The following is a 27,698-nucleotide window of genomic DNA, read 5'->3' on the forward strand; positions in this document are numbered from 1 at the left end:
AAAAGTCACTTCATGTTCTATTATGATAGGTATTCAAAGGCTGTTCCAAGTTAAATAAATTCAATCAGCGCTCTAGCCAGGTTCACTAGATCTTGTGACCATCACTGTGGCCACTCCATCTAAAGTGCAGCAGTGGGTGAGCACGCTGCCAGTGGCTACAAGAGGCAGAGGGACCACAACCCAGCTGCACCAGGCTGCTGAGGGCAAGACGTCCTTTCCTCTGCACAGTTCCTAAAGGTCCCACGCACAGTTCTCCGAGAGATGAAAGCAGGAGGGAAAACGAAAGGGAAGTCAAAATCCAGCTGGAGGCAAAGGAAAACCCATTTCACTTCAACTTCGGCTTCCGGCCAAACAAAATCAGTGATCTCCTGTCTGGACATAGTCTTCTGTGACCTGGGACAGGGTGCTCAGGTACTGCCAGCTCAGGGCAGCCAAGAGCATGACAAATGACAGGTAAATGGGGGAGTAGTGGCTTCGGGAGATGAGCTGGCAGTTGGGAAGGTTCTGTGTCCTGATGGTGGAGATGATCTCCTTGGTTTTGCTAGAAGACGGGTCTGAGATGGGGATCCGGTGATAAATCTGTTGAGAAGAAAAGCTATTTAACGTTGTCTCAAATACACCATTTTATAGACATTCCCAGTTTCTTTTAACAGTTCTCAATAGGTAGGTGCTGTATGTCATGTCACCAAGGAGAAAACCAGTTCTGAGAACAGGAGTCACTTGCTATGCTATGCTAAGGCAGCAGTGCCACCTAGGCCCTTTGAGCAAGGAAGCGCAGTGCAGTCCAGTGCACAAAGCTCACCAAGGAACCACTAGGTGCCAGGAGAGCAGGCACTGCACCCCTTCAGATCGCTGCTGCCTCACAGTGGCAGGTCCGTGGAGTAAGTGCCCACGGTGCATGTCGGCATAATTCAGTTAGGCATCTGACCAAAGGATGGAGAAGATCCCAATCCTAGCAACTGGGCAAAAATAGCTAGAAAAATAGGGCTTATTGTAGTGGGAACACCAGAGCTCACCACTTGATTGACTCTGAGTCTCACGTAGCTCAGGCTGGCCTCAAACCTGCCATACAAGTGAGGATGACCTTGAACTCCTGAACCTCCTGCCTCCACCTCAATGCTGAGATTATAGTCATGTTCCACCATGGCCCATTTATGTGGTGGGTGCTGGGATCAAACCTAGGGCTTGTGGGTGCTAGACCAACACTGTACTGGTGGAGCTATATTTCCAGGCTACACGTCTTTCTTATAAAACATCATTGGGAAATTTTCCCTAAGGCTGACATTAAAGTTCAGATTTTACTATTTGAATTTTACAATTTTTAAATTTTCTGCATCAAATCAACTTAAATATTAATAATCCTTTACCTTGCATTCCACTGGAGTAACTTTTAAAGAAAATTAGAAAGCCGGGATCAGAAGTCAGCAAGCTTTCTCTTAAAGGGCCCAACGCTATTTTTAGCTATCTGGGCTACTCTGTTGTAAATTCTCAACTCTGCCCTGAAGTTGCAACATCAGCCAGACAAGGAGGGAACAGTAGCGTTTACAGAAGCTGTTGTGCCACCTTTCCCCTCAACTCAACCACCAGCAGTACTTCATTCTAATAGTCAAGAAACACACAAAATCAGATATGAACTTTAGTGCTCATGAGGTTTTTAAAAAATTAATTAATTAATTAATTAATTTTTGGTCTTTCAAGATAGGGTTTCTCTGTGTAGCCTTGGCTGTCCTGGACTTGCTTTGTAGACCAGACTGGCCTCGAACTTAGAGAGATCCACCTGCCTCTACCTCCTGAGTGCTGGGATTAAAGGTGTGTGCCACCACTGCCTGGCCTTAAAATCTATTTTTATTGCATTTTGTGTGTATGTCTGTGTGAGGGTACTGGATCCTGGCATTACAGACAGTTGTGAGCTGCCATGTGAGTGCTGGGAATTGAACTTGGATCCCCTGGAAGAGCAGTCAGCTCTCTTAACCACTGAGCCATCTCTACACCCCAGTTCATCGGTTTTCAAAAATGCTTTCCTAAAATTAGTGATCTTAAGTAAGCTGGGTAATTTCCAAATCATGCCTATAACCCCAGCACTTAGGGGGTTGAGGAGGAAGGATTACAGTGAGTTCAAGACCAGCACGAGCAGACACTGCGCTCCAGTCATTCCCTATGCATGCTGTCAACAGCTTGGGGAGGTATGCTTTGTTTTATAAGAAATAAGAATTGCAGGAAAACAAAAGAAAATAGTAAAACACTTAAGAATTGATTATAACTTGCTGGGCATGGTGGCACACGCCTTTAATCCCAGCACTTGGGAGGCAGAGGCAGGCGGATCACTTTGAGTTAAGAGGCCAGTCTAATCTACAAAGTGAGTCCAGGACAGACAGCCAAGGCTTCTTAGAAACCCTGTTTCAAAAAACCAAAAAGTTGATTATAACTCAATAATCTGACTTTGCCTACATTCCCCATTAGAATTCTTCAAGCAAGGTCTGTATGATAGAACATACTGGCTGTCAGGGCATGAGCACTGGGAATATGAGATTCACTTAGCCGTGCTCTGCATTAGCTTCCAAAAGCCTCCACGTTACATCCTTCACCCACAAACAAGCATGGCTGGCCTCAAACATCATCTCACAGCTCAGGAGGCAGCGTTCTTCCTAGAGGCTTTGGCATCCAGCTGTGGGTCTCACAGGCTCTGTGTGTTATTTTCTAGTAAGGGATGCCAACTAGCCTCTTTAGGTAGAACACTAAGTAACGAGGACGCATATCCATAATTTAATTACTCACCTCTTCTATATACTGGTATATGATAGCTTTGACAGCTGGCATGTTGGTGGCATCCATCATGAGTGTAACTGCTTGCCCCTTCCGAATCTTCACTACCCCTTTGAATACCTGCTGATTATTGTAGCAGGCAGCCAGTGTAGCAATGGCCATCACCTATAGGCAACAGGACACAGGAGAATCAGTTGATGAAGATGAAGCAAAAGGTGCTGCGTGCACTCACGGGAGCAGAGCCTTCCTGTGGGATGCACAAGTGCCAAAAAGCCAACATGTGCCAGCCAAGCAGTGGTACCCAGAAAGCAAGCCAGCTCTCCCTTACTCAACAACAGGGTTTAATGATTCTTGGACTGATGGAAACCTAGGCTACGTTTACAGATTTAGCTGAGCACCGTTCAGAGCTGTCAGTATAACAAGAGCAAACCAAACTGAGGGAGTTAATTACAGAAACGATTGGTAAAGGAAATTTCTAGGTGTAAGGATATATAGGACCAGACACTGCTATCTTGAGTACAGAAAAAAGAATAAAACACTTAGGTTAGTGAAGACGTTGTTGCATGTGTGCAGGCCATGTGGGACGCCAGGAATCACACTCAGGAGACCACTGAGTGACAAGAGCCCTCACCTGGGAGCCATGTTATGTGTCATGCTAACCGGCATGCTGGTCATCTAGGCTGAGGCCCAGGCTTTATTAGCATAATGATCTAGCTAGTTTAGAATAGTTGATGGAAAATGGGTAAACCCAGAAGGAAGGTTCTGGAACAGTTAACCTTGTTCCTGAATGTGGTGCAAGGAATATGCCGTGACTCACCACCTACTCCTGAGATAGATAGTGAATACATCAGAGTCACTTTCTTAAACCATGACCTGGAATACAGCAGAGCAGGAAAGAAGGCGTATTCTACCCAGTCCAAGCACCCCATTGCTTTAGCACCCGACTCCATACCTGTGGAATAGCACAGAAGTTAAACACGCTTTGGTTCCGGAGCCTTGACAGGTAGGTGATGACGTGGGGGATGTGTTGCAAGGTATTGGTTATGAGTTCGTTCAAGCACTGCACGGCCACATCTATGTTCTCTGGTTTAGCAAAGTCTTCCAGCTTCTTAACGTACCTGCCCCACACCTGGCCAGTCAGGAAGTACAGAACAAGTCAACAGGTGCACGGGTGGAGAATTTACATGTAGTATGCATTTCCTCAGGGGCTGAAGGGGCCTCAGTGTAGACCATTAAGCGTGCAAAGCTAAGCATGAGTGGGGCCTAGGTTCCAGCCTCAGCACCAAAAACTGGCACTAAAACATGAGTGAGCGCTGTGCTATGTGCAGTGAAATCCTTTCACTGTTCACTGAGATCCACTGTTTAAGGCTTCGGCTAACAGCCACTTAATGTAGCACGCACCAAGCGATATCATAATGACCTCAACCTACAGAGGCCTCCTGCTAGCCGAGAGGCTGTGAGTCTCTTACTGAACACCCCCAGCTATATACAAATCAACCCTGGCACCACAAGCTGACCGTTCAAAACCCAAGACGGCCAATTCCGATAAGAATGCTGTTGAGCAAGAACCTGTGGGGAAACGAGCAGCTGCGCGTGGCAGGGCCAGCATCTCCCCAGGGCCCAGGAACCTGAACTTAGAGCAGAGCTCTCAGGCCGGCATTGCTGAAGTGTGAGCTTAGCTGTCTGTTTTCAGTGGAGGGGGTGCTGCTGTTTTCTTGGAACCAGAATCTCATTAAGCAGCCTCAAACTGTAATGTATTAAAAACCTATTTTTATATACACTTTATCTGTCTATGTGTGTGCATGCCACATGTATGGAGGTGCTAGGGCCAAACGCGGGTCCTGTGAGAGCATCAGGTGCTCATAACTGTTGAGCTCAATCACCATGTTATCCAGTCTTAGCCCAAGTCTACCTCCAAAGAGGGTACTAGACTGTTTTGTAGAATGGGAGAGGGGGAGGAGGGAGGGAGGGAAGAGCCTTACAGAATGAATGTGTGTATTGGTGTTATCCACCCACTTCAACAATTGTTGACACACAGCCAATCTGTTCTATCTGCATCCTACTCAGGGATTATTTTAAAGTAGAGCTAGATTTATCATTTTATCCATACATTATGAACTCCAAAAGGATGCTGAACTTAGAGTCTCATGCATGCTAGGCAAGAGCTCTACCACTGAGCTGCATTCCCAGCCTGGAACCTTCTTTTTTGTTTTTGGTTTTGGTTTTCGAGACAGGGTCTCTCTGTGTAACCTTGGCTGTTCTGGACTCGCTTTGTAGACCAGGCTGGCCTCAAACTCACAGAGATCCACCTGCCTCTGCCTCCTGAGTGCTGGGATTAAAGGTGTGTGCCACCACGCCCGGCTCCTGGAACCTTCTTGTATATATAAAATATCAGGTCACATTTAAACATGAATGATTAATCCATACCCAACATATGCTGGACAGTACTGAGGAGGTGTCCCCAGCCATTTACTTATTAAAGGAAGGGGTGTGTCGTATCCAGAAAGATGTCTCGATTTTTCTGTTTCTCCAACTGCATCCCATGGTGTTCATTCACGTTGCTTTTTTTTTTTTTGTAGTGATAGGTCTGGCAAAAATACTTTACTGGCGATCTGTGCCATTTGCCTAAGTGTGCCTCCTGGGAAAATTGCAGATCCTATGAAGCCAGCAGGTTGAAGGCTTAGTCTACAAGACTGTTCCCCTAGCTCGGATGTCCATTGCAAGACCCAAGCTGTCACCTGTTCAGTGCTTACCATGAAGGATGCAGACCACAGGCCAGAGCTCAGAGTGAGCTGTGGGATATGGGGTGCAGAGCCTCCCTGTCCGCTCCAGTGTGCACCCTGCGGGCACCTCCACTTACTCAGCTACTAAAGCTCAATGCCTGTCCTTCTGGGGTTCTGGTGGTGGCTTCACCACGGAGACGATATGAATTAAATCAATGGCCAGTGGGGGTCAATATTATCTCCAGTCCCTTCATCTTTTGTAACACCCCTCTCCTTTTTTGTCACCTAATTTTCCTTGGTGGAATCTGCCTCGGGCCCAATGGGCACACTGAGAGCCCGAGTCCTCTACTCACAGACTCTTAGGAGCCCACAGCCATTAGACATCTGTTTGCAAAACACCTTTAGTCTTCAAAGGATTCCAATCTTAACACATGGAGGTTGGGGCAGGGTGAGCCTGAGTTTAGGTCAGCCTGGGCTATGGTGAATCTTGTTCGAAAAATGTAAAATAAAAGACCCCAAGGAGAGTTTTGTGCCAGAAAACAGCCCTGAGTGCATATTCTTGCAATAAATCAAAGATCAGATTAATGGTATGAGCACTAGCAACTAGCAGCTTCATGTTGCCAGGTTTATATAAGAATTTTGGGAGGTTTTGCAGTACCAGGTATGAAACCAGAGCCTTACATGTACCAGAAAAACACTCTGAAGCATATTGCCAGTCCCTGCCCAATTTCAATCCTTTTTTTTTTTTTTTTTTTTTTTTTTTAGTGTTTACGCAGGCTAGCCTTGAACTCAGGGTTCTCCAGCATCAACCTGGAGGGCTCTGGGATTGTAAGGGGTCACTATACCCAGCTCTGTTATAAAAGGTTTTTATAAGAGGATTACTTTTTTCTCTCCTTCCTTCTTTTTTAGCCCCTGCTCACTGTTGAGGCTAGGGGTCTAAACCACAGCCTCCTGCATGTACAAGAGCACAGAGCCTCTGAGCTGGATCCCCAAACCCACAACATGGTTACAGGAAACACTGTGGAAAAACCATCCATTTAAACAGTAGCATAGCCCAGTTTCTGTGTTGGGATTTTTTCACTGGGACATAATCTGGAGACGATGCCACAGTAGCGTGGCTATTTTATCTTTGCTCTCCTGTGAATAGACATTTGAAATATTGAGAAACCTTACCTTTACACACAATGCTACTGTAAACAGCCGCACCAGCAGCTCAGCACTCTGTGGTCTTCCCTAATGAGAAATGCCATCTTGGTGTCTCTTCCTATTCAGGCTGTGTGAGCTGACTAGCCCTGTGGACTGGACATTTGTCCCTTTTCTGTCACACATCTAGCCTGCAGTGCAGGTGAATGCTTCCATTTCACTCTGCACTACTGCTCATGAGTCACAGGCATTGGACCCATGCTGTGTCTTTGAGACTGTGGGTCTGTCCTCTTCCTGGGTGGCCATGGATGGCAGGGCATCATCAGACAAGGCCTTTACCACTCTCCACCATCACCAAACCAGAGAGCCAGGCAGGAGCCTTTCTCAAGGTCATCTGGGAAGTGTGCACCACCCTACTCACGCATCTTTCTGTGATGGCTGGTTTCTTTTTTCCCATCTCAGGACCCACAAAGCTGAGGCTGGAAAATCTTGAGTCCAAGGCTAGTGTGGGCAAACCCTCAAACTTTAAAAGTTCCTTTTATATTAGAATATGAATTTTGCATCTGTTATATACACTGCAAATACATTTTTTTCTCACTCTGAAACTTTTTTTGGGTTGGTTTTTCAAGATAGGGTTTCTGTGCCCTGGCTGTCTTGGAACTATCTCTGTAGACCAGGCTGGCCTTGAACTCACAGACATCCACCTGCCTTTGCCTCCTAAGTACTGGGAGTAAAGGCACTTAGCTTTAGGAGAACATTTTCTGAAAAGCAAGAGGAAATCCTGGAGTGAACTCAGTAAAAACCTACAGAATCGTCAAGCTTTTTCAGTGTAGTTAAATCATGTCTTATATAATGGACATCTGTAGTTTTTCCTACCCATCACCCCATCTGCCTCCCCCCCCAAAGATATGGAGATTTGAACCCACAGCCTTGTACATCCTTAGCATGGATGATAGCGTGAGCCACAACGCAGCACCTTCCACCCCTTGTTGTCTGAGAATTCTTGGTGCAATCCTTCCCTCTTGTGTTGGGCAGACCTAATTAGCACAGGTCTGCAGTCAGACACCCAGCTGTCCCTGGCTCCAGTGAGAAACCTGAGCCCTGAAAGCCAGGAGTGATGAGACTTATCTGTGGCATGGGGGAAGTCTGCCCAGAGAGAGAAGTCAACGCCATTACAGCGCCTGAATCCCTGGATGAAGCCAGCTAGTCTACCCAGAGCAAATGGTCTATCCATTCTGATGCTGCCTAGGGTAGTTTGACTTACTTTAGTCATTTACAACCATTAGGTTAAGTAATTTCATTTTTCAGAGCCCAGAATTTTTCCCCCAAGTACCCCGTATCAGTTACCTCTTGAGGCCAAAACTCTCTTCCTTCTTTCTGGTCTTCCAGATAATCACGAATGATATTTGTTTTCTGCAGGAACAGACCCATCGAGTTGGCACACTCTGTGTCTTCACCAACTAAGGGGTCTTCAAACTCTGAGGCCGAGAATAGACGAGAAAGGCCGATTCCCACCAGCCCAGCAACATAGTGGCAATACTGTAAAAGATTATTGTGTAAAGTACTTTAATGACACAGAAGGGCCTTGCCAGGCACCATCAGCTACAAAATACCAAGTCTAGAGCAGAATATGTCTGAGTTCTCCTTTTGATTAAAACACATGTACGCATACAATCAAGATGGAGCTACAGCGTGTTCCTGACCCCGTGCGAGCACTCTGCAGGCAAACACCCACAAAGACCCACTGTTATCACCCCTGCTGCACAGGTGACAGAACTGAGAACTTCAGTGGCCAACTGCCTTGCCCATGAGCACTCATCTGCAAAGCCTAGGACCAGGACCCAAGGTGTTTATTTTAAATCTCTTCTTTCTTTTCTTTTTGAATTAGGGTTTGAACTGCAGAGCTTTCCTTTTCTTTTTTCAAAGGCAGATCTCACCCACTTTACTTCTGTCATATTCTGTAGACCAGGCAGGCTGCAACCTTGAGATCCTCCCACCTCAGCAAGTAGAGTAGCTGGGACTGCAGGACTAGGCAGTCATAGCTGGCTAAAAAGTTTCAGAGCTATGAATCCAGCCTTACAAACATCTCTGAAAAGATCTCCCAAAGATTTTTGGCAAATGTAATGTTTAACTGCCAAGGAGTTTATTTCCCATGAAAGCACCAGGTCCCCCGTCCTCCAAAAAGGGTAAGTTGTTGACAGTCAAACACGCCTGCAGCCCGACGCAGTGGCACCCCTGTAATCCCAGCACTCGGGGAGGCAGAGGCAGGTGGATCTGTGTGAGTTTCAGGCTAGCCTGGTCTACAAAGCAAGTCCAGGACAGCCAGGGCTGTGATACAGAGAAACTCTGTCTCAAAAAAACCAAAAAGAAAGAAAAGGAAAACACGCATGCAACCACAGTGCTAAGAAAAATGCATTTCAAGATACTAGTTCTCGAGCAGAAACACTTCTAGAACAGAGACCCATAATTCGTCTGCCTTCAAAGCTGAAGAGAAAATAACTCATAATACATTCAATTACATCTGATTAGAACTTCAACAATTATGTTTCCTAAACAGCTCTGTGCAGATGAAAGGGGCGGGCATTGAATGAGCCATGCCAAGAGCTGGACAGGATTTTTAACTTTAAAATTCAGGAACTGGTCTAGCGCTGACCACACTTTTACTAACTTGGACACTATAAGCAGCAGTTCCAAAGGCATACCTTCGAGGTTTTTTGTTTTGTTTTGTTAGTCAATGCCTCACTATGCAGCCCCTCACTGTCCTGGAACTTGTTACGTAGACCAGGCTAGCCTCAACTCAAACAGATTTCTACCTCCTGAGTGCAGTGGTTAAAGGCATGTGCCACCATTCCTGGCCAAGCTTGGGGTTTAATCTTGTTTTGTTCAGTGCTGAGGTCAGAGACCAGGGTCTGACTACACCTATGTCAAGATCTGATCCTAAGCGCTATAAGAGATACAAACACAAACTCTCCAGGTGTTTAAGAGGTCAACAAATAAGTGAGCAAGCCATTGCTATATTGGTCCCTTTGTCTAGATGAGCAATCTACTGTAGCCTACTAAATCCTAGCCTGGCCAGTATCCCACAGTGGGTAAGAAAGAAACTCTGGCCAGACAAGCTATTACTTTGTTGGCTTCATTCATCTCCTCTCTCCCAAGTCTCCTCAGGAAGATGAACCATGCCCACAAGAGGAAGATGCACCATAAAGACAGGGATAACTCAGTTCTCCATTCGTCAGCAGTTGCTATGGTTTCAGTGTTGCTCTAACAGTTGGGAGGTCTCCAAAGCAACAGTGCTAAGATGGGGATGCCTCCTGGGAGATGAAGGCCATAAAAGCTCCATCCTCATAAATGGATTAGTGGAAGTTATAAATGAGCCCCAGACTGGGGCTTCTGCCTCTTGCTCTCTTGTGTGTACTCTCTGGACATGTTAGTGAGAAGAGCGAGAAGGACCTCTCTAGATATGGCTAACCTTCCCAGACTTTTGAGAAAGAAGGCATGACAAACTTAGATGCATTAATACAACCTTTATCTTTCCTTTTGCCTTTTTTGGCAATGCTGCGGATCAAGCCCAGGGACTTGAACATGCTGGGCAAGTACTCTACTGCTACTCTAAAAGCTAAAGAAGAAACCACTCCTCTGGTGCCCACACATTAAAGCATGTGCATACACTGAATTCTATAATGGAAAAGAAAATAACAGCAAACAAAGCATTGTTTTAAAAAATTGAAAAGCACTGCTATTTATATAGCAGAAAATCATTTGGCCATTTACCTAAAATTTCACAGCAACTTGGAGCAATGTCACAATTGACTTTGCAACAGTAAGCCCTTGTAGGGCCTCGCTGTCACATTAACATGTTGGCTAAACTAGAAAAGCTACATCTGGACACTATGCTGTCCTTGTTCTGAGCTTCCCCATGGGGACAGCTGGCTGTCTAACTTAGCAGATGTGGACCCTGTTTACAGATACTGACCTTGTCCCAGTCCTGTTTGGAGGTCACATGCTTGTCCACAAATTCTGCCATCCCACATCCCATTTTGTGGCAGATGTCAGCAATCACTTTTTGGTATTTCTCAGCCAAATTTCTAAACTCCAGGGAGATCTGAAACAGACAACAACAACAAAAAACCCCACCAGATTATACACCTCATGGGACCAAACAGAAACTCACAACCCTGTAGAGCTCACAAGCTGGAGACTGGACAGCTGCTTCCCTGTATCAGCCAGGTTCCCCGGGGACTTGGTGAAGCCACTGTCTGCCTCACTCCCAGGCCTTTAAATTACTCAAGGGGTTCGGTTTAATGCAGTATGTCTGCTGCCCAGTACTGTCTTCCTTGTAAGCCCAAGCTCCAAACAGAAGTGTAGTACTGACTGTTTCGGAAATATATTGCCACTACACTTAAGCTCAAAAAAGCATTTAAGAGTTCCCAACATACAACTGGGCACGATGGCTCACAGCTGTAATCCCAGTACTCGGGAGGCAGTGGCAGGTGGATCTCTGTGAGTTCGAGGCCAGCCTGGTCTACAAAGCGAGTCTAGGACAGCCTACACAGAGAAACCCTGTCTTGGGGTGGGGGTGGTGGGAAGAACGCAACACACAACATAAACACAATGAAATGTTTGTTTTTATTTTGGAGGCAAAGTCCCTTTATGCTGCCCCCGGGCTGACAGCTAACTCACCATCCTCCTGCCTGAGGCTCTCTTAGGCCACCACAACCTGGCCCTCCACGAAAGTTCACAAAGGAGCCGAGCTGTTAATATGAAACACTCAGCAACTGTGAGCAGGCAGTGTTAAGACCTCACACAAGGGAGCTGTATAAAGCTAGAAGCCTTCCTCGGGGCACACCAGCTGGTCACAGAGCCACCATGTCATTTCTGATGAACACCAGCTAGAAACGCCTCCCTCCTCAAATTACATAAAAGTCAATCTGGTCTTTCCAGAACTCTCTTCTTTCTAGGATAGCTGATCCAAGTCAGAGGCAAAGGGCAACTCCTACATGGACTGAAAGCATCTACCGCTCTCCCGGGACTTGAATCCCTGTGTGTCCCCAGGACTCTGCTCTTTGCAACAGGGCTCTGTGGCTATGGCAGTTCTGCTTAGAAGGGGGCAGAAAAACAAACACCCTAAAGGGCACGCCATCATCTTCAGCAGCCTTTTGGAATTTACTATGTAATTTAAGCAAATGAAAACAAAAAGTACCCAGTAAAATAAGGGAGAAATCTGTCTTCCTGGAACCCTGAGGGAAGGTCCATTTTTTCCCCCTCCAGGTTCTGCTGTGTGACCACACAAGCCACAAGGGCTTCCCCAGCCCTCAGAGGACCAAGCCACAACTACAGCACACTCTCAGGTCCCTGTATCACTTGCTGGCCAGTCAGTCACCTGGGACAATAAAGGTCAAGTCTCAAACAGGCCAAGAGGATTGTAGCACTTCCATTAACTTTCCAAACTCCTCCCTGCGTAGAGGGCCTTGGACAGGCTGTGATGAAAACACTGGCTGGTTGTCCTGGCATGCCTCCCCGCCCTCCACCTCACTCCCCGTTTAAGACAGAATCTCATTATGATACTCAAAACTGACTTAAACTCTTGGTCCTCCTGCCTTTCAACGTGCCTGGCTGGCTGTTTTAACTTTTTTTTTTTTTTTTTGTCCTTTGAGGTTTTTTTGTTTGTTTTTCAGATAAGTTCACAAATATCCTGGTCCCAAACTTACTTCCTAGCTGAGGCTAGCTTTGAACTCCTAATCCTCCTGCCTCATTGCTACACCTCACTCAGGTACCAATCTGTTAAAGAGTTAGCAAAAAAGGGCTGGAGAGATAGATGGCTCAGAGGTTAAGAGCACTGGCTGCTCTTCCAGAGGTCCTGAGTTCAATTCCTAACAACCACATCGTGGCTCACAACCATCTATAATGAGATCTGGTGCCCTCTTCTGGCATGCAGGCAGAACACTCTATACATAATAAATAAATAAATCTTTTTTTAAAAAAAAGTTAGCAAAAAGTTAGAGGCAGCAAAAGAGATGCACAAGTCAGCATGGGGTTTCTTGGGCCAGGAACCCTAGACTCCAACCCTGACTCCCCTTTTAGGCAAGGGACTTCAATTTCTCCATACCTCAGTTTCCTTATATGCAAAAAAAAATGTACACTTTCTTTATAGGTAGTTTAAGGTGCACCACACAGGGTGTAAGTACAAGCCTTTGGCACATTCCAAAGGCTGAGGCAGACAAACAGGAGGCAGCAGGCTCATGGGCTCCCTGGACACAGAAGTGCATCAGGTAAAGAGAGTTCACTTGGCTTATCTCAGAACAAAAGAGAATGCAAATGGAGGGCCACATGCTATATGTGGCCAAAAAACCCTTTAAAGTTTATCAAGGGGGCTAATAAACTGTCCTTTAAAGTACATTCTATCTATCCCACCTTGACAAGCATACTTTGCAAGAACCTGGACCTTTTAGGTTTGACTTTAAAATGCCTTACGGAGAAGAGACTCGATATTCTAAGAGCATATATAGGGGGAGGAGGTCTCTCTCAATCACAGACATAGGGGAGGGGAGAAGGGGGGAAGTGGGAGGGAGGGAAGAATGGGAGGAAACAGGGGAAGGGCTAACAATCGAGATGTAATATGAATAAAATAATAAAATGGAAAAAAGTGAAAAAAAAAATGCCTTACGGTTTTGTTTCAAACGGGCACAGGTCAGCTCCCTTCCCTTCCTGCAGCAGCTCTGTGCAGCACTGAGAGGGACCCTTTACTCCTAAAGAAAGCTACCCCAGGGCCAGACTTCCTCAACACACCTTTTCCATGTCTTAAGCTAATGCCCAGAATGCAAGGGCCTCCCTCTCTTTCAGGTACAAAGCACGACTTCCCGATGCTTCACAGTCATCAGGATATGAAAGGTTAACAAATGACATCGGGCCTATACTTTCAGCTTCCTTTTCTATACCTGGGACAGTTCGCTGCTCCCCAATCTCCTGCTCAAACAGGAGAAGATCAGTTTATTGCTCACCCTTGAAACCTTCCGAAGCAGAACATTCCCTTCCCGTTAGGTTGCCGCACGCGTTACAAACTTACTGGATGAAGGCTGAAAATTACCTATCTCCCCCAAATCGCTTTAGCATTTTCACACTTGTGTGTTCTTTCTTGGGGGGAAGATGAGGCTACCTTGAATTTTTATATGATCCATATAAGGAAATTGTCCCGTGACCAGAAAGTATTCAGACCTTATAATGTCCCTGCATGAGAAGTAGTTTGGGTCAGGTGTGGTAGCACACACTTTAATTCCAACACTAGGCAAACAAAGGCAGGTAGATCTCTGAGTTCAAGATCAGTATAGTCTCCACAGTGAGCTCCAGGCCAGCTAGGGCAACATAGTAAAACCCTGCTTAAAAAAATAGAAATAAACAAACAAAAAAAGAAACAAAGAAAAATGTATTTTGGGAAGCAAGTCTGGTAGTGTTACTCAGGAGGTTGGGGTAGGAGGATTACAAGTTCAAGGGCAGCCTAAAGCACAAATGAATCCATGGTCAGCATGGGCAGAGTATTGAGAACTGTCTGGGGGGAGGGGAGGCTGAGACTATAGAGCAGAGCAGTAATAGAATGTACCTAGTGATCATAGTGCCCTGCGTTCCATACCTAGTACCAACGAGAAACCAAACAAAACCAAAACCCACTTCTGTTATTAAAAGGTGTAACCAAGTGGCTTACAGCGTTTCATCTACACAGGGGTGGGGTGGGGGTGGCCAGTACCTCCCTAGGTCTGAGATCTAAGGGCCCTCTCAGTTCCCTACAGACTTCCTCTGAGCTTTCACAGCACAACATACTATATTTTGGACTTTGGCCACGAAAACATGATCTCAGCAAGTGGAAACAGCTCTTGCTCAAAAAGAGTCTTTCTCAAACCTGGCTGGGCTCCCCCCTCTACCCATTCAACTCCCAACAACTCCCTCCCACTCAAATGGAGAGACTAGATTCTTTGACTGTAAAAGTCCTATGAGGACTGTCCTCCAAAATTCTAGCAAACAATATACAAAACAAATGCTCTCTTTAGGGTAGCAGGGACCACGTGACTTTGTTAAACACACAAACTCTAGGAAGGGAGGCCCATATACAGCATGAAATTTAGGTCCCCCAATGCTTAGGGCTTTACCTGTAACCCATCTCACGCTAATGCCTGCAGAACACCTACTACGCTCCAGGTACTGATCTATCTTTGAGAAGCCTGAAATGCGAATGCATCCTTCTGCTAAGAATGGACCTGGACTTCTCAGCAGCACCGGGTAGTGAGGACCACAGCCACGCCATCCTAAGAGTATTAACAACACTACAAGTGGGAAGCTGTTCCTGTCTCTACCACACAGAGAGAAAACAGAGGTAAGGAGGAACTGTATACCTCATTACCGATTAGTAAGCTGTGATTCCAACCACAAAAGTCTGGTTCTGGACTCTCGGCTGCCCTCAAACTATTCGTTTCACTGTCCCCTTAGCTCGGGGGCTGACAACTGCGCTGCCGAATATCAATGCCTGCACTCAGAAGAGAGTCCACTACCGTGGGGAAGTCCTCCAGCACTTGGCGGTCCTTCTCCTTGCTCTCCGTGAACCGCCACTCTGGGTCATAGAGGAAGGTGTGAAAGTTGCACAGCAGAGGGATCTTCTTCTCCACACTGATGGTCATGTCGTCCTCCACAGTGTCCAGAGCCCGGAGAACCAGATAAAACACACACACCGCGTGGCTGCCAAGAGGGAAAGGCTGTTAACATGGTGACAAGCATAGATTTAAAAGAAAAACAACATATATTTACTTGTGTGTGTGTCAATGTATATGGTGTGTGTGTGTGTGTGTGTGTGTGAGAGAGAGAGAGAGAGAGAGAGAGAGTGCACGTGAGTGTATCCCCCAGCCTGTGTGGGAGGTCAGAGGACAACAGGGACTTGGTCCTCTCTTTCCACCATATGGGTTCTAGGGACTGAACTCAGGTCACCAGGCTTGGCAGAAAGTGCCTTAGCTTGCTAACCTATGTCATCAGCTTCTACTTGCAAATATTTATTTTTAAGTACATTTAAAGCAGGGTAGTGCTTCATGCTTATCACCTCGGCTGTGGGGAGGCTGAGGTGGGAAGATCCTGAGTTCAGGACCACTGGGAGCATAATGTGAGACCCTGCTTCACCCAACTTGAGGAAATGTCATTTCACTGTGCCAGGTCATTTTCTAACTAACTCCACAGAACTAAGAAGTGATATCCAAAGCCTGTCATGCTTAGCACTTACATTTGTTTTCGTGTCTTAAATGGGAGTAAAGAAAGCTACCATTTATAAAAAGTAAAATGAAAACCGAAGCAGGTGGATGCTACACCGCTCCTAGAGTGCTGTATGTTTAACCAGTGCACGTCAGGGACCAAGTGGCCAATGTTTAGTGGGAACTAGTATTTTGCAGATGGAAAACTTCTCAGCATGAATGTTGTTCCCAGGACAGTAAATGCTGTAACCTTGTGTGCAATGTGCACAAGAGGCACTTCTGAAGACTCAGTATGCTTGAAATGTAAGGTGACAAACAGAAGCCAAGGGATGTCTGGCCTGCTTCTGACAGGCGCAGGTGCCAGGACTAAAGGAAAGAAATAAACATGGCCGCCCCACCCCCTTCTCTGAAAGGGCTAGCCTAAAAGGACGCTGGTTAATGGCCAGGTGCCTGGAAGGGCATTTGCAAGTAAACACAAGCGGGTGTAGTGGGGGGAGGTAGTCTTGCCTAAGCCACAACAAGAAACCCATAATTCTAAGCGGTGTGTCAACGTGACTGCAGTGACTCAAAGGTCCCTGGAAAAGCAGTCCTCCCCCAGTCAGGGCTCTCCACTAACCGAATTTCCCCATCCAGAGCCTGGATAACAACGGCGAAACTTCGACTGGTCTGGTTCAGATACTTGTAGCAGGTCTTCAAGCTGCTGCTGAGTGAGTCCTGTGGGCAGAGAAGACACACCGCGGAAGCAGACGTGGAGCAGGAGTGAGACTGGGGCAGGCAGCTAGCAGCCGGGCTCCGGCCGCGGGACCAGTCCTTGCAAGGCCAGGCGGTGGGGGGCCAGGAGCAGCACCGTTGGGGTGAGCCCGGAGTCCTGGGAGCGGCGACCGGGCTCAGCACCAAGGTGCGCTTGACCAGGGCCATGGCCTTGGTGCTGCCAGCGGCTGCCATGGGGAGTGCGATCCGGAGCCCTTCCTCCATAAGCCCCAAAGAGCCGCTGCGAGGCGTCTACCGCCGGGCGGGATCCAACAAGGTTAGCTCTGGCCAGAGTAGAGGGAGCCTCACAACGGGACACGTGCAGGCCCGGGCCACGCCCCCTGCTGCCTCTGGCCACGCCCCCGAGGCACAAACCCCTGGCCCACCCTTACAACTGTTGGGGAGAAGGGGGTGGACTGGCTCAGCTCTGAGAAACTGGATTTCCCACTCTGTGACAGGGTCATTTCTAGACAAAAACCATGTGTGCAGGCTCCCCGACTCCTCTTCCCAACACAATTGGCCTTTGGTAAACTAAAGTGCTCTCTCTGTGTTTGTGCTAAGTCTCACTATGTAGGTCGGAAACCTGTGTACACTAGGCTGACCTCGAATTTGCTTGTACAGTCCTTCTACCTCTGTGAGTGCTGGGATTACACATACGGACAAACACACTCAGCAATGTGTCTGTCTTTGCACTGACCAATTTTGGTTGAAAGCAACCAATCTGAACACGTAACCTCTTAGCCTCTTACATTTCTCTTTATTAATTTCTCGCTCTTTCTTGTACATAATCTGGATGCTGCCAATCCTTTTCTCTTAAGAGAATCTGGCTTTCCAGGAACACTGTACTGCTTTGCAGTCCCTAGCCCTGCTAAGACTGCCAGAAACCTTACAATTCTTAGAAGCGTGGTAGGACTTTGCAAGGAGCAAGAGGTTTGGAAGGTGTCGTACTACGAAGACCAGCACAAAACTGCTCTTTGTGTTATGTGTTGTGCTGTATGTACATTTTAGAGGAACTTTTCGTTGTTGTGGTTTTTGTTTGTTTGTTTGTTTTGAGTCAGGGTTTCTCTGTGCAGCCTTGGCTGTCCTAGAATCCCTTTGTAGACCAGGCTGACCTTGAACTCACAGCCATCCGCCTGCCTCTGCCTCCCGAGTGCTGGGATTAAAGGTGTGTGCCACCACACCCAGCACCATATGAATGTCTTTTTTTTTTTTTTTTTGGTTTTTCGAGACAGGGTTTCTCTGTGTAGCCTTGGCCATCCTGGACTTACTTTGTAGACCAGGCTGGCCTCGAACTCACAGCGATCCGCCTGCCTCTGCCTCCCAAGTGCTGGGATTAAAGGCGTGCGCCACCACGCCCGGCTTATGGAGCAGGAAAACTGAGCTGAAGGTACGGAATCCTACAAATCTCTCCACTCATTTTAATAAATGGGGAACAATTTTCTAACGAAGGAGTCGCTTTTGAAACACAGCTTTCTGCTAGAAGGTAAGCCACAGCTGCACTGCAATGTCAGAGAACCTTGGACCCTGATGAGTCCTGTGAGCTCTGTCCTTTTTTTATTTGTATTTCCTACATTTCCTAATATGGATACACATTCGTCTGTCTAAACAGTAAGGCGGTCTCTTATAAAGTTCCGTTTTATTGCCATTTCTAATGGACTATATCAGTGAAGGCTAGTACTTACTGATCAGACAGAGCAGCATGTGTAAATACAGCTCATAGTCCAGCACACGAAAGCCGCCTACTGAGTTTCAATGATTAACGCTATACATTCAGACAATTGTAAAACAATTCACCAACTCTTTCAAAGCGTAGAACGACAAGATTTCATAGAAAACAACAACAACAAAAACAACTGAGTAACTGTTCTCTTTTGAGTCAGTGCCTTGCTCTGATAGCCCAGGCAGGCCTGGAACTCATGGCAAGCCTCCTGCCTCAGCCTCTTCACTGCTCAAATTACAGCTGTGATCTACCACACCCAGGATAAGCAGCTCTTTGTGCAGCTCACTGCCCTACAAATTTCTTCTGCAGAGGTGAGGGCCTAGGGCGGCGGTTCTCAACCTGTGGGTCACAGCATCTTTGAGAGCCAATGACCCTTTACAGACGTCACCTGAGACCACTGGAAAACATATTTACATTATGATTCATAACAGTAGCAAAATTATAGTTATGAAATAGCAGCAAAATAATTTTATGGTGGGGGGGTCACTAAAACATGAGGAAGTGTATTAAGGGGTTGCAGCATTAGGAAGGCCGAGAACCACCAGTCTAGGAGCTGCTTTCACCAGAACTGCAAAGGGGCAATGGCACTGGGTTTGAAGAGCAGTCTTAGGGAACACTTGCCCCACCCTGACACCCCAAGAAGACAAGCAACAGGGCTTGCTTTCTTGGTTCCCTCCACATCACTTCTTTGTGTGTGTGTGTCTGGTTTCAGTATGTCATCTTGAACAACAGGTTCCTAAAATAACTAAGAATAATCCTATTAAGGATGGTACTGCTTTCTCAATGTTGGCAAGATCTCATGGCCGTGGGCTCCCTGTATGTCACAGCTACTGTCCCTAGAGCCTCCTTTTTTTTTTTTTTTTAAATTGCTGCCTGAAGCTAACTACACACCCAGAACTCTCCAGTGAGGGAAAACAGGGCTCAAGGGCATTCAGGGCAAGGGGACAGCCGACTCATTAATGAGGCTGAACTCCCAGACCGACCAAGGCTCCAGGCTCCAGGTGACAGCTACCAGCACCACCCTTGCCAGCCTTCCCCTTGTTTTTAATAAGACAGGTTTGCTTAGGATGGGAGAAACCAAACCTCAAAACCCATGAACCTCAGAAATGGACAGCAAGATTAATAACTGCCTTTTATTAGGCACTGCATGCCAAGCACAATACAAACATTACCTTTAACCCTTACTGTATGTTTAAGGAAGGTTTAACAAGCTACAATCAATGTCACACAGCTAGCAGAGTTCATACTTTTAGTGTTTTAACCATAAAGTGTGAATATAGCCCTGTTACTGGGGATTAGGACCCCATGGCTCATTAGCAACAATTCTTTTTTTGTTTTGTTTTTTTTGAGACAGGGTTTCTGTGTGCAAGCCTTGGCTGCCCTGCTTTGTAGACCAGGCAGGCCTGGAACTCCAGCGATCTGCCTCCAGAGTGCTAGGATTAAAGGTGTGCAATTCTTAAGCAAAAGAGCCAAATATTTAAACCAAGTAGGACAAATGAAGCCCCAGCCTCAATCAAATCAGGTTCTACTGCCAAATAATGTTGAGTTTTAAGAAGAAAGAGGGAGGGAAAAAAAGCCCTTTCAAGCTGTGACCCAATACTTAGTAGGCTGAGGTAAAGGCTGAAGAAGCCACCTGGACTACACCCCAAGACCTTTGGCATAAAGGAAAACAACAACAAAAGAAACAAAACCCCTTTCGTTCCCAGCCTGGAGCTGGCAGGCTGTGGCTAAGGCCCCCACCTCTACATACTGTCTTACCGATGATAAAGAAACACTAAGATTAAGTTATGGTGGAGAGCATGCTTGGCTAAACAAGAGTTAGACTTGACAGAAGCCAGATCTCCTTAGAAAAGGCCATTTTGTGGCCTCTGAGTAACATCACACAACTTGCACGTGGGGGAATGCATTCAGATGTGCTACTATGCCCACTAAAAGACAAATTATTAGAACTAGATTTTTTTTTAATAGATAATGTCTCACTGCCTGTTCAAAGAGTAAAAGCTTGCACCACCACGCCTGACCTGAACCCACATTAATCTTTCATTACAGAAACAGTCAGCTCTCAATATTGCCCAGGGAACACATCCTTCAGTTTTTTGTTATTGTTGTTACTTAAGAAAGGAATGTTAAACAAAGGGAAATATCTGGGCATGGTGGCACACTCGGGAGGCAAAGTCAAGCAGATCTCTGAGGGTTCGAGGCCAGCCTGATCTACAGAGTGAGCTCTAGGACAGCCAGGACTACACCGAGAAACCCTGTCTCCAAAAAAAAAAAGCCCTAAATGAAGGGAAATGAATCTTTTTGTTTGTTCCCCCTAATTAGAGGTACATTAAACTATTCTATCTTCTCTCTCTTCCTCATCTATCTATCTATCTATCTATCTATCCATCCATCCATCCATCCATCCATCCATGCATCCATCTGAGGTGTTACCATTACATCTCCACTGGCCTTAATCTTCTGGGCTCATACAATCCTCCTGCCTCCACTTCTGGAATAGCATGCACCACAGAATGTACTTCCCGTGGTAGCACTTGGTTAGCACGCATGAGGCCTTAGGTTCAATTCTCAGCACTGGGGTGGGGCTCACAGTAGCTTGCAAAGTGCTCAGCAAACTGATCATCAACTTCTCTAGGGAGGAGGACTAGCCCAAGGGTCACTTTCTCTGCCCCTTCTTCCCTTCACAGAGGAAACCAGTCTCCACCGATCTCATTCAACAGAGGAAAAAGAGAAACAGTCCCCAGCTCTAGATCACAACCCTAAAAATCTGCCTTCTCCTGACCTCACCACCCCGACCTCTTGCAACTATGCCTTTTGGTAATTGTTTCTGCCTGAAACCTCCCTGTCCCAACAGAACACGTTTGACAAAAAGCCAAGTATTTTGTCTAGTTGCTGTTGCTGTTGCTGCTGCTGCTGCCTTTTAAAATTATACACACTATTTCTGGCCTGCTAGCTGGGTTTATGCAACATCTGAGCCTTTTGAGGTGCACGTGTGGCCAGGCCTGGCTGGGCATCCCAGACATACACTTCAAGAGTTGTGAGGAAAACATCTGTAATGCTCAAAATGGCAGCAACAACAGTAAGAGTGATGCGGGGCAATATACTGTAACCATGGCAACAATAATTTGTGACTCTGCCCATGAGGAAGAAGCCTTCCTTTCCTCTCATACCAGGCTGCCCTGGTGACATTGGGGCGGGGGAGTCCCATCAGACACTAACAGATGTGACTCATGCTGAAGTCTGAAAAGTGTGGGTATCGAGGTCTCCTCCCTTGCAGTGCCCGTGAGTCCCAGGACAAGCCTGTAGGCTGATGAGATGTGGCTCCCTGACACTGGCTGTCGCCTGCTGATCTAGCACTCCTTCATCAGCCACAAGCTGCCTGTCAGCTGAGCAGGCCAAGAAGAAATGGCTCCAGCTGTTCCACACCAGAAGATTCTCCCAGCTGTCCCAGACAACTGTGACCTAAGAAACAGCTGTTACTTTAAGCCTCTAGCTTTGGTTTCCTAAAATTAGGATAAGATCTACCCACTGCATGTTCGACCACCTCGCCATCTTTTAGTAGTTCACTTGTATCTGGAAGCAGTACATGCTGTACATCCAAACTCCACAAATGCAGCCCTCCCTCAGCTTTGGGACGGTTTGTCCTCAGTAAAAGCTAAGTGAGACGCTGGCCAGATGCCTCAGTGGATTAGGAGGCTTGCTGAACAAGACTGGTGACCTGAGCCCAACTCCTGGGACCCATGTAAAGGTAGATGGTGGAGAGAACAAACTCCACAAAGTTGTCCTACGATTGTCACATGTGCGCAGTGGCATATGGGCACACTCACACACAGAGATGCATTAATAATACACTTCAAATATTCAGTTTAAAAACCTTAAGTGATACACTTAGATAACAAATAACTATAAGACAGCATCTTCTGACCTGGATGGAACTCACAGACTAGCTTGGGCTAGCCTAGAACTCACAGAAATCCCCCTGCCTCTGCCTCCCAAGTGCTAGGATTAAAGTCATATGGCTCTGGGCAGGCTGCTTAATGTACTTCTGTGGTTCATTACCCTAAGGATGAACAGCATATTGGGATAAAGAGAGCTCAGTGGGGTGCAGTTCTCAGCATCCATATCAGGCAGCTCACAACACCCCAACTCCAGCCCCAGGCATCTGATGCCCTCTTCTGGCCCCCACAAGGTATTGCACTCACCTCCACAAACCCACACAGACATACACTTAAAAAATAAAAATGATTCTTTTTTTTAAAAAGAGAGACTGAACAAGCTCTGTAGTCACTAGCAGCCACTCCATAGCCACGGGACCTTAGGTAACTCACTAACCAATCAGAGCCCCATCTACAAAGCAGGAAAACATCCTCAAAGGGTGACTGGATGTTTCTGGAACAGATGGGAGGTATGAAAAAGTGTTTGGCACATTCCACGAGCTAATAAACATTAGCTTATTTTTATGGCACTCTCTTAACTAAAGGCAAGACATACAATCTCAAGTTCAAGTCTTTCAACAAGGCACAGTAATGGAGGAAAAGGTCCCAGACAGGTGTCATTAGGGATCTGGAGTGACCACAGTTCTAAGACCACAGCTTGAGGAGACTGCCTGAAAAAGCCAGGTGAACACTGGCATGAGGAGGGCAGGCCAAGCTCAGATGCTGGGGTGCTTTGTCTGCAGGGACTGTCCACTTCCTGCCATCTACACGTGTGTTCAGCTCTGAGCTAAATCTGCATAGTCTACTGTTTTAATTGTTTCTGAATATTTAATTTCTTAATAAAAACATATATGAAGAGAAGTATATTTCAGAATACATATTTAAGCTCAGATACAGTGGTTTGTTATGTTGTTTTAGGTATTTTTCTGCATGAAATGATTTGGGTTTTTTTGGTTTTGTTTTTGGTTTTTTGGTTTTTCAAGACAGGGTTTCTCTGTGTAATCTTGGTTGTCCTGGGCTCACTTTGTAGACCAGGCTGGCCTCAAACTCACAGCTACCCACCTGCCTCTGCCTCCCAAGTGCTGGGATTAAAGGCGTGCGCCACCACACCCAGCTCAATGAAATGATTTGTAATGAAATGCATTTTTAATTTGGCCTGGAGGCTCACACCAACAATCCTAGCACTCAGGAGGCTCAGGGGTCAAAGCCAGCCTGAACCACAAAGTGAGTTTCAGATCAGCTTACACTACAAAGTGACAGACCCTATCTCATAAAAAAACAAACAAACAAACAAACAAAAAAAAACACCCACAGATCGCTTTATATTAAAACCATCTTAAAGTATGGGAATTAGAAATAAGGGCATCAATAAGAAAGAAACGTAAACCTGTCACGGTGGCAAATGCCTGTGGTCCCAGTACTCAGGGAGGCAGAGACAGGCGAATCGCTTTGAGTTTGAGGCCAGCCTGGTCCACAAAGGGTGTCCGGGACAACCAAGATTACACCGTCTCAAAACAAACAAACAAACCACACACATACACAAACACACACACACACACACACACACACAGAGAGAGAGAGAGAGAGAGAGAGAGAGAGAGAGAGAGAGAGAGAAAGAAATTCTGAAGTAGCCAGACCAAAATTGCCCAAGTACCGCGCAATTATGGAAGCCAAACTTTAAAGAAAAAGGAGGACTGGGTACAGGACCGAGAAAGAGCAGCATATGACAAATACCTAAAGAAAGGATGCAAGTTTGTAGCAATGCTTTTTTGGTCTTGTTGTTCTAAACAAGGTCTCAGCATGTATCTATGGCTAGCCCTTAACTCAGTATGTAGACTAGGCTGACCAGGAACTCACAGAGACCCACCCTCACTCCTTCCCTTATGCTGGGATTAAAGGCATGTGTGCCATCACACCAGGCTCTGTATCAGTATTCTTAGACAATAGGAGTTTAATAATTCAGGGTCTTAGTCCAAAATAAAGCCTAATCGCCCTCTGGCTCTAAAAGCAGAACAAAGTGTGGACGTTCAGTCCAAAACTTCCTAAGCCTGAACTTCCTGGAATGAGAAGGCAGTGGCCACACCTCTGCACAGGTGTCAGGAGACCAGACAGCCTGGGCTATAAGCAGAGATGCCTTATCTTAGGGTCCAGATCCCTGCAAAAAACCTGACAAGTAGTGGCGACTTTGCACGGTAAAAACTCAGACTCCTCCAAAATGACAGCGTTTAGATTTCTGAAGACTTGTAAATGTGCAATGAGGAGGTATCTGGGCAATGAGACCCAAGTCCAAACACGCATTTCTTTTCTATGTTTCATGTATGCCTTACACACACACCTGACAGATAATTTTCTACAACACTTTTAACATACCTGCATTTTGAAAAGGACTTGTCACACGCATGCGTGAGGTCAGGTGTACACATGTTAGTGCTCAAAGAAATCTTACTAATACTGAATTTATTCACAAAAGCCACAGAGACACTTGACAGCTCTGTTTCCTTCCGGCAACCCCAGGAAGACTAAACTTCCATCCTAGCAGGCAGTGACTTTCCTCCCTACTCCTGTACATTCCCTTATGACAGTCACTATTCTGCCACACTCAGGTAAAGTCACCTGGTTTAAAAGCCTGAACGCTTCCCCAAGGCAGATCTGCTCACTAAGTCATCTTCACATATTTCGACATGAGGAGAAGACTCTTATTTTCAAGTAGGTGAAAACCTAGAATTGCCAGGGGTGGGGGCGCACCTTTAATCCCAGCATTCAGGAAGCAGAGACCGGAATCAGAGCCAAGGGGATCTCCATGTGAATACAAGGCTACCCTAGGCTACAAAGTGAGTTCCAAGACAGCCAGGGCTACACAGTGAGACCCTGTCTTGAAAAAAAATAAATAAATAAAGTCCAGAATCAAGGAAGAGAATTTTAAATCAGAACAAGACTGAAATACAGACTCTTACATCTGAAAGTGACTTTGGGAACCGAATACAAGACTACGGGAGCTCTGTAAGTTACGGGGGGTGGGGGGTGGGGGGGGGCTAGAGAAGGCAGGTAGGGTGACCTTGCAGGTCAGAACGCCATCCTCGGCTTTCTGCAATCTTCTAACACTTTCTAAGAGCCCTAGTGGGATGGGGTCAGTAGTGACGATCTGGAGAGGGCAGAGTGACCTGGCCTCCCCAGGGGAAATGAACTACTTACTGTCACTGGGGCTGTGAGGAGACCAAGGGACTTGGATTATAAAGCAGGGACTCTTTGCTTTTAGTTACTTATCCTTGCAAGAATCTGACAAGTGTACATTCTTTTCCCCTGAAATGTACTCTTTGCATTTATTTCTTTGAGGGTCCTACCTTGTCTTTGCTCTAACTACATTGCCATCCACGCTTTACCTAACAGAGCACCTATGACCATGCAGGTGTCCCCTAAGTGTCTGTTTAATGGCACAGAGCACTTGTCAGAGAGAGCTAAATCTTAAAAAAAAAAAAAAGTTACGAGTGTTCCAATAAAGGATGCCTATTAAGAATACCTTTAAATAAAATACAGTGTCTGATGTTTCCAGTGGAGGGGAACATTTTTAAAGTTTTTGATGTAACCCACTAATTCAACTGGATGTGTGTTCATGAAATTGCCACATGCTTTTTTTTTTTTAAAGAACAAAATATTGTCATAAAAGCACGCATTTAACAAAGGGTTCAGTCCGATGAAATTCAAACTAAAACCAAGTTCTGCCCTTCCAGCAGTCAATAACTTACTAGTAAGAACTTGGTGACAATGTGCGTGCGCACAACAAAAGACCTAGGAAGCAACCAGGAACAAAAACAGTGGGGGCCGAAAAGTGAGGAAGCAGGGAGGTGATGAGTAAAAACAGGAAGGGCTGTGTGGGTGCGAAGGAAGTTTTCATTCCAAAGACAGGCATATGATAATTCCTACAGGGTTCCTGATGTTGACAAAAATTTTCTCAAGCGTGTTCTATCTAATTTCAATTCTGGAATGCACCTATTGGAGTAAAAATAAACCCCAATCAAGCTCCTAGAACAAAATGCGAAGCCAAACAACCATGAAAAGCAATGGCTTGAACAGGCAGAAACCTTAAAGACAGGTTGGGGGGGCGGGGCCTGTCAAGAGGACAGGGTCCAGCCTGGATGCGCGACCCAGGCCCGGATCTTGCTTTCCAGGAGACCAGGGCGACCGAGATCGTCCTCCGGAGACCTCCGGTGTGCGCAGCATCCACAGCCCCGCGAGGGTTGAAAGGGATGCTCCGGCCTACCTGGTCCATCTTGGGTATGAACTTCCGCTGGCCTCCCATGCGGAATCGCAGCAGGTTGTAGAACTCCTCCGGGTGGCCTAGGCATTTCACAAACTCCATCCTGGCGACTGTCAGGCACCGGGCTCACTTGTCGGGATCTGCCGTTCCCACGGGTGTCTAGACGCCGGGGACCGGCAGGGCGAGGAGGCGGGGCCAGGCCGGACGCCTCGCCTACCTCCCGCCCTCCTCAACGGGCCGCGCCGCTCGCGCCGCCTGGCTAGGACGCGCGGAGTGGACTGACGGGCATTGATTGGCTAGAGCCGCTCGCACCAGGAAGACGCGGGCCAATCGGCGGCTAGAGGAGCCTGGCGCGATGACCACACCCTAGAATCTGATTGGAGGGCTGGAAAGAAGCCAGCGAGCGCGATTGGTGTACAGAAGAGAGCCTTTGTTTGCGGGCTGCGTGTCGGAGGCGGGCGGGCAGCGAGCCGCATGCATGGGGGTCCCGGGGTGTGGAGAACCGGCTCGCTCCACACGCGCCCAGGCGCTTGTGGGAGGGGTCCGCTTGCTCCTGCGGGCCACCGCCCCAAGAGTTTACCTGTGCGACGCCTACGGGATGGGCTAGCAAATCGGAGTCAGGCTGGGAGGGAGGCGGGCACTGGAAACGGAGACTGAGCTGCTGCCCGACACCGTAAGCAGAAATTCCGCATCCCCCGGTGTTCTAAGGAATATCGCTAGGTTTTTAAAAGCAAATAGATTTCATGCTTTTTTTTTTTTTTTAATTAAGCTTGAAAAGAGGTAAAGCAAGAGTCTTGGTTTCCCTCCGAGGAGAGTTTCCTGCGGCTTTCCTGAGCTCGATGAAGCTCCAAGTCTCACACTTCTCCATGACTCTTGGATGGTATTCTCTGGACTTTCGATGGACATACTGGTTGATGTGAATGAAGATTTATTAGGGCGCGCAAAATCTGCACAAGATTGAGCCCCATGTTGCGGGGGGGGGCACAATAAATAATAGCCTCTCCCCATTTAAGTATTACAAAGGGCGGGGAAAGGCTCTCTGAAGATCTATAGGCGGTTAACGGTCGCTAGTGTAATGACTTTTTAAAAGTTACTAGCATATGAAAGTCAGACCCACTCTCCACTCAACTGTGAAGAACATCCTGTCCGTTGGCTAGATCTGGGTAGGGGTTCAAAGTTTACTGCACG

General features: G+C 46.7%; 1 protein-coding gene across 1 annotated transcript; it reads right to left on the minus strand.

Annotated features, from left to right (window-relative positions):
* On the minus strand, window positions 1-26,707 carry Fdft1 (farnesyl-diphosphate farnesyltransferase 1). The gene is made up of 8 exons (XM_051160678.1): window positions 26,514-26,707; window positions 16,467-16,564; window positions 15,167-15,350; window positions 10,603-10,731; window positions 7,977-8,168; window positions 3,716-3,892; window positions 2,776-2,928; window positions 1-579 (listed from the first exon to the last, which is right to left on the minus strand). Exons 1-8 carry the CDS (start codon window positions 26,610-26,612, stop codon window positions 358-360), a joined length of 1,254 nt encoding a protein of 417 aa, XP_051016635.1. The 5' UTR covers window positions 26,613-26,707; the 3' UTR covers window positions 1-357.
* Between the last annotated feature and the right edge of the window lie 991 nt (window positions 26,708-27,698).

This window comes from Acomys russatus, chromosome 18, assembly GCF_903995435.1.
Source record: "Acomys russatus chromosome 18, mAcoRus1.1, whole genome shotgun sequence".
In the NCBI taxonomy this organism is placed as follows: Eukaryota; Metazoa; Chordata; class Mammalia; order Rodentia; family Muridae; genus Acomys; species Acomys russatus.

What these genes read in the sequence shown, in the direction of transcription:
- Fdft1 (XM_051160678.1), bottom strand. Translation starts at nt 26,612, where the DNA reads ATGGAGTTTGTGAAATGCCTAGGCCACCCGGAGGAGTTCTACAACCTG. An exon ending in TCATACCCAAGATGGACCAG is followed by an intron (nt 16,565 to 26,513) that starts GTAGGCCGGAGC and finishes CTCTGCCCACAG; the next exon opens with GACTCACTCAGCAGCAGCTT. An exon ending in CCAAACAGGACTGGGACAAG is followed by an intron (nt 8,169 to 10,602) that starts GTCAGTATCTGT and finishes AATCTTTTACAG; the next exon opens with TATTGCCACTATGTTGCTGG.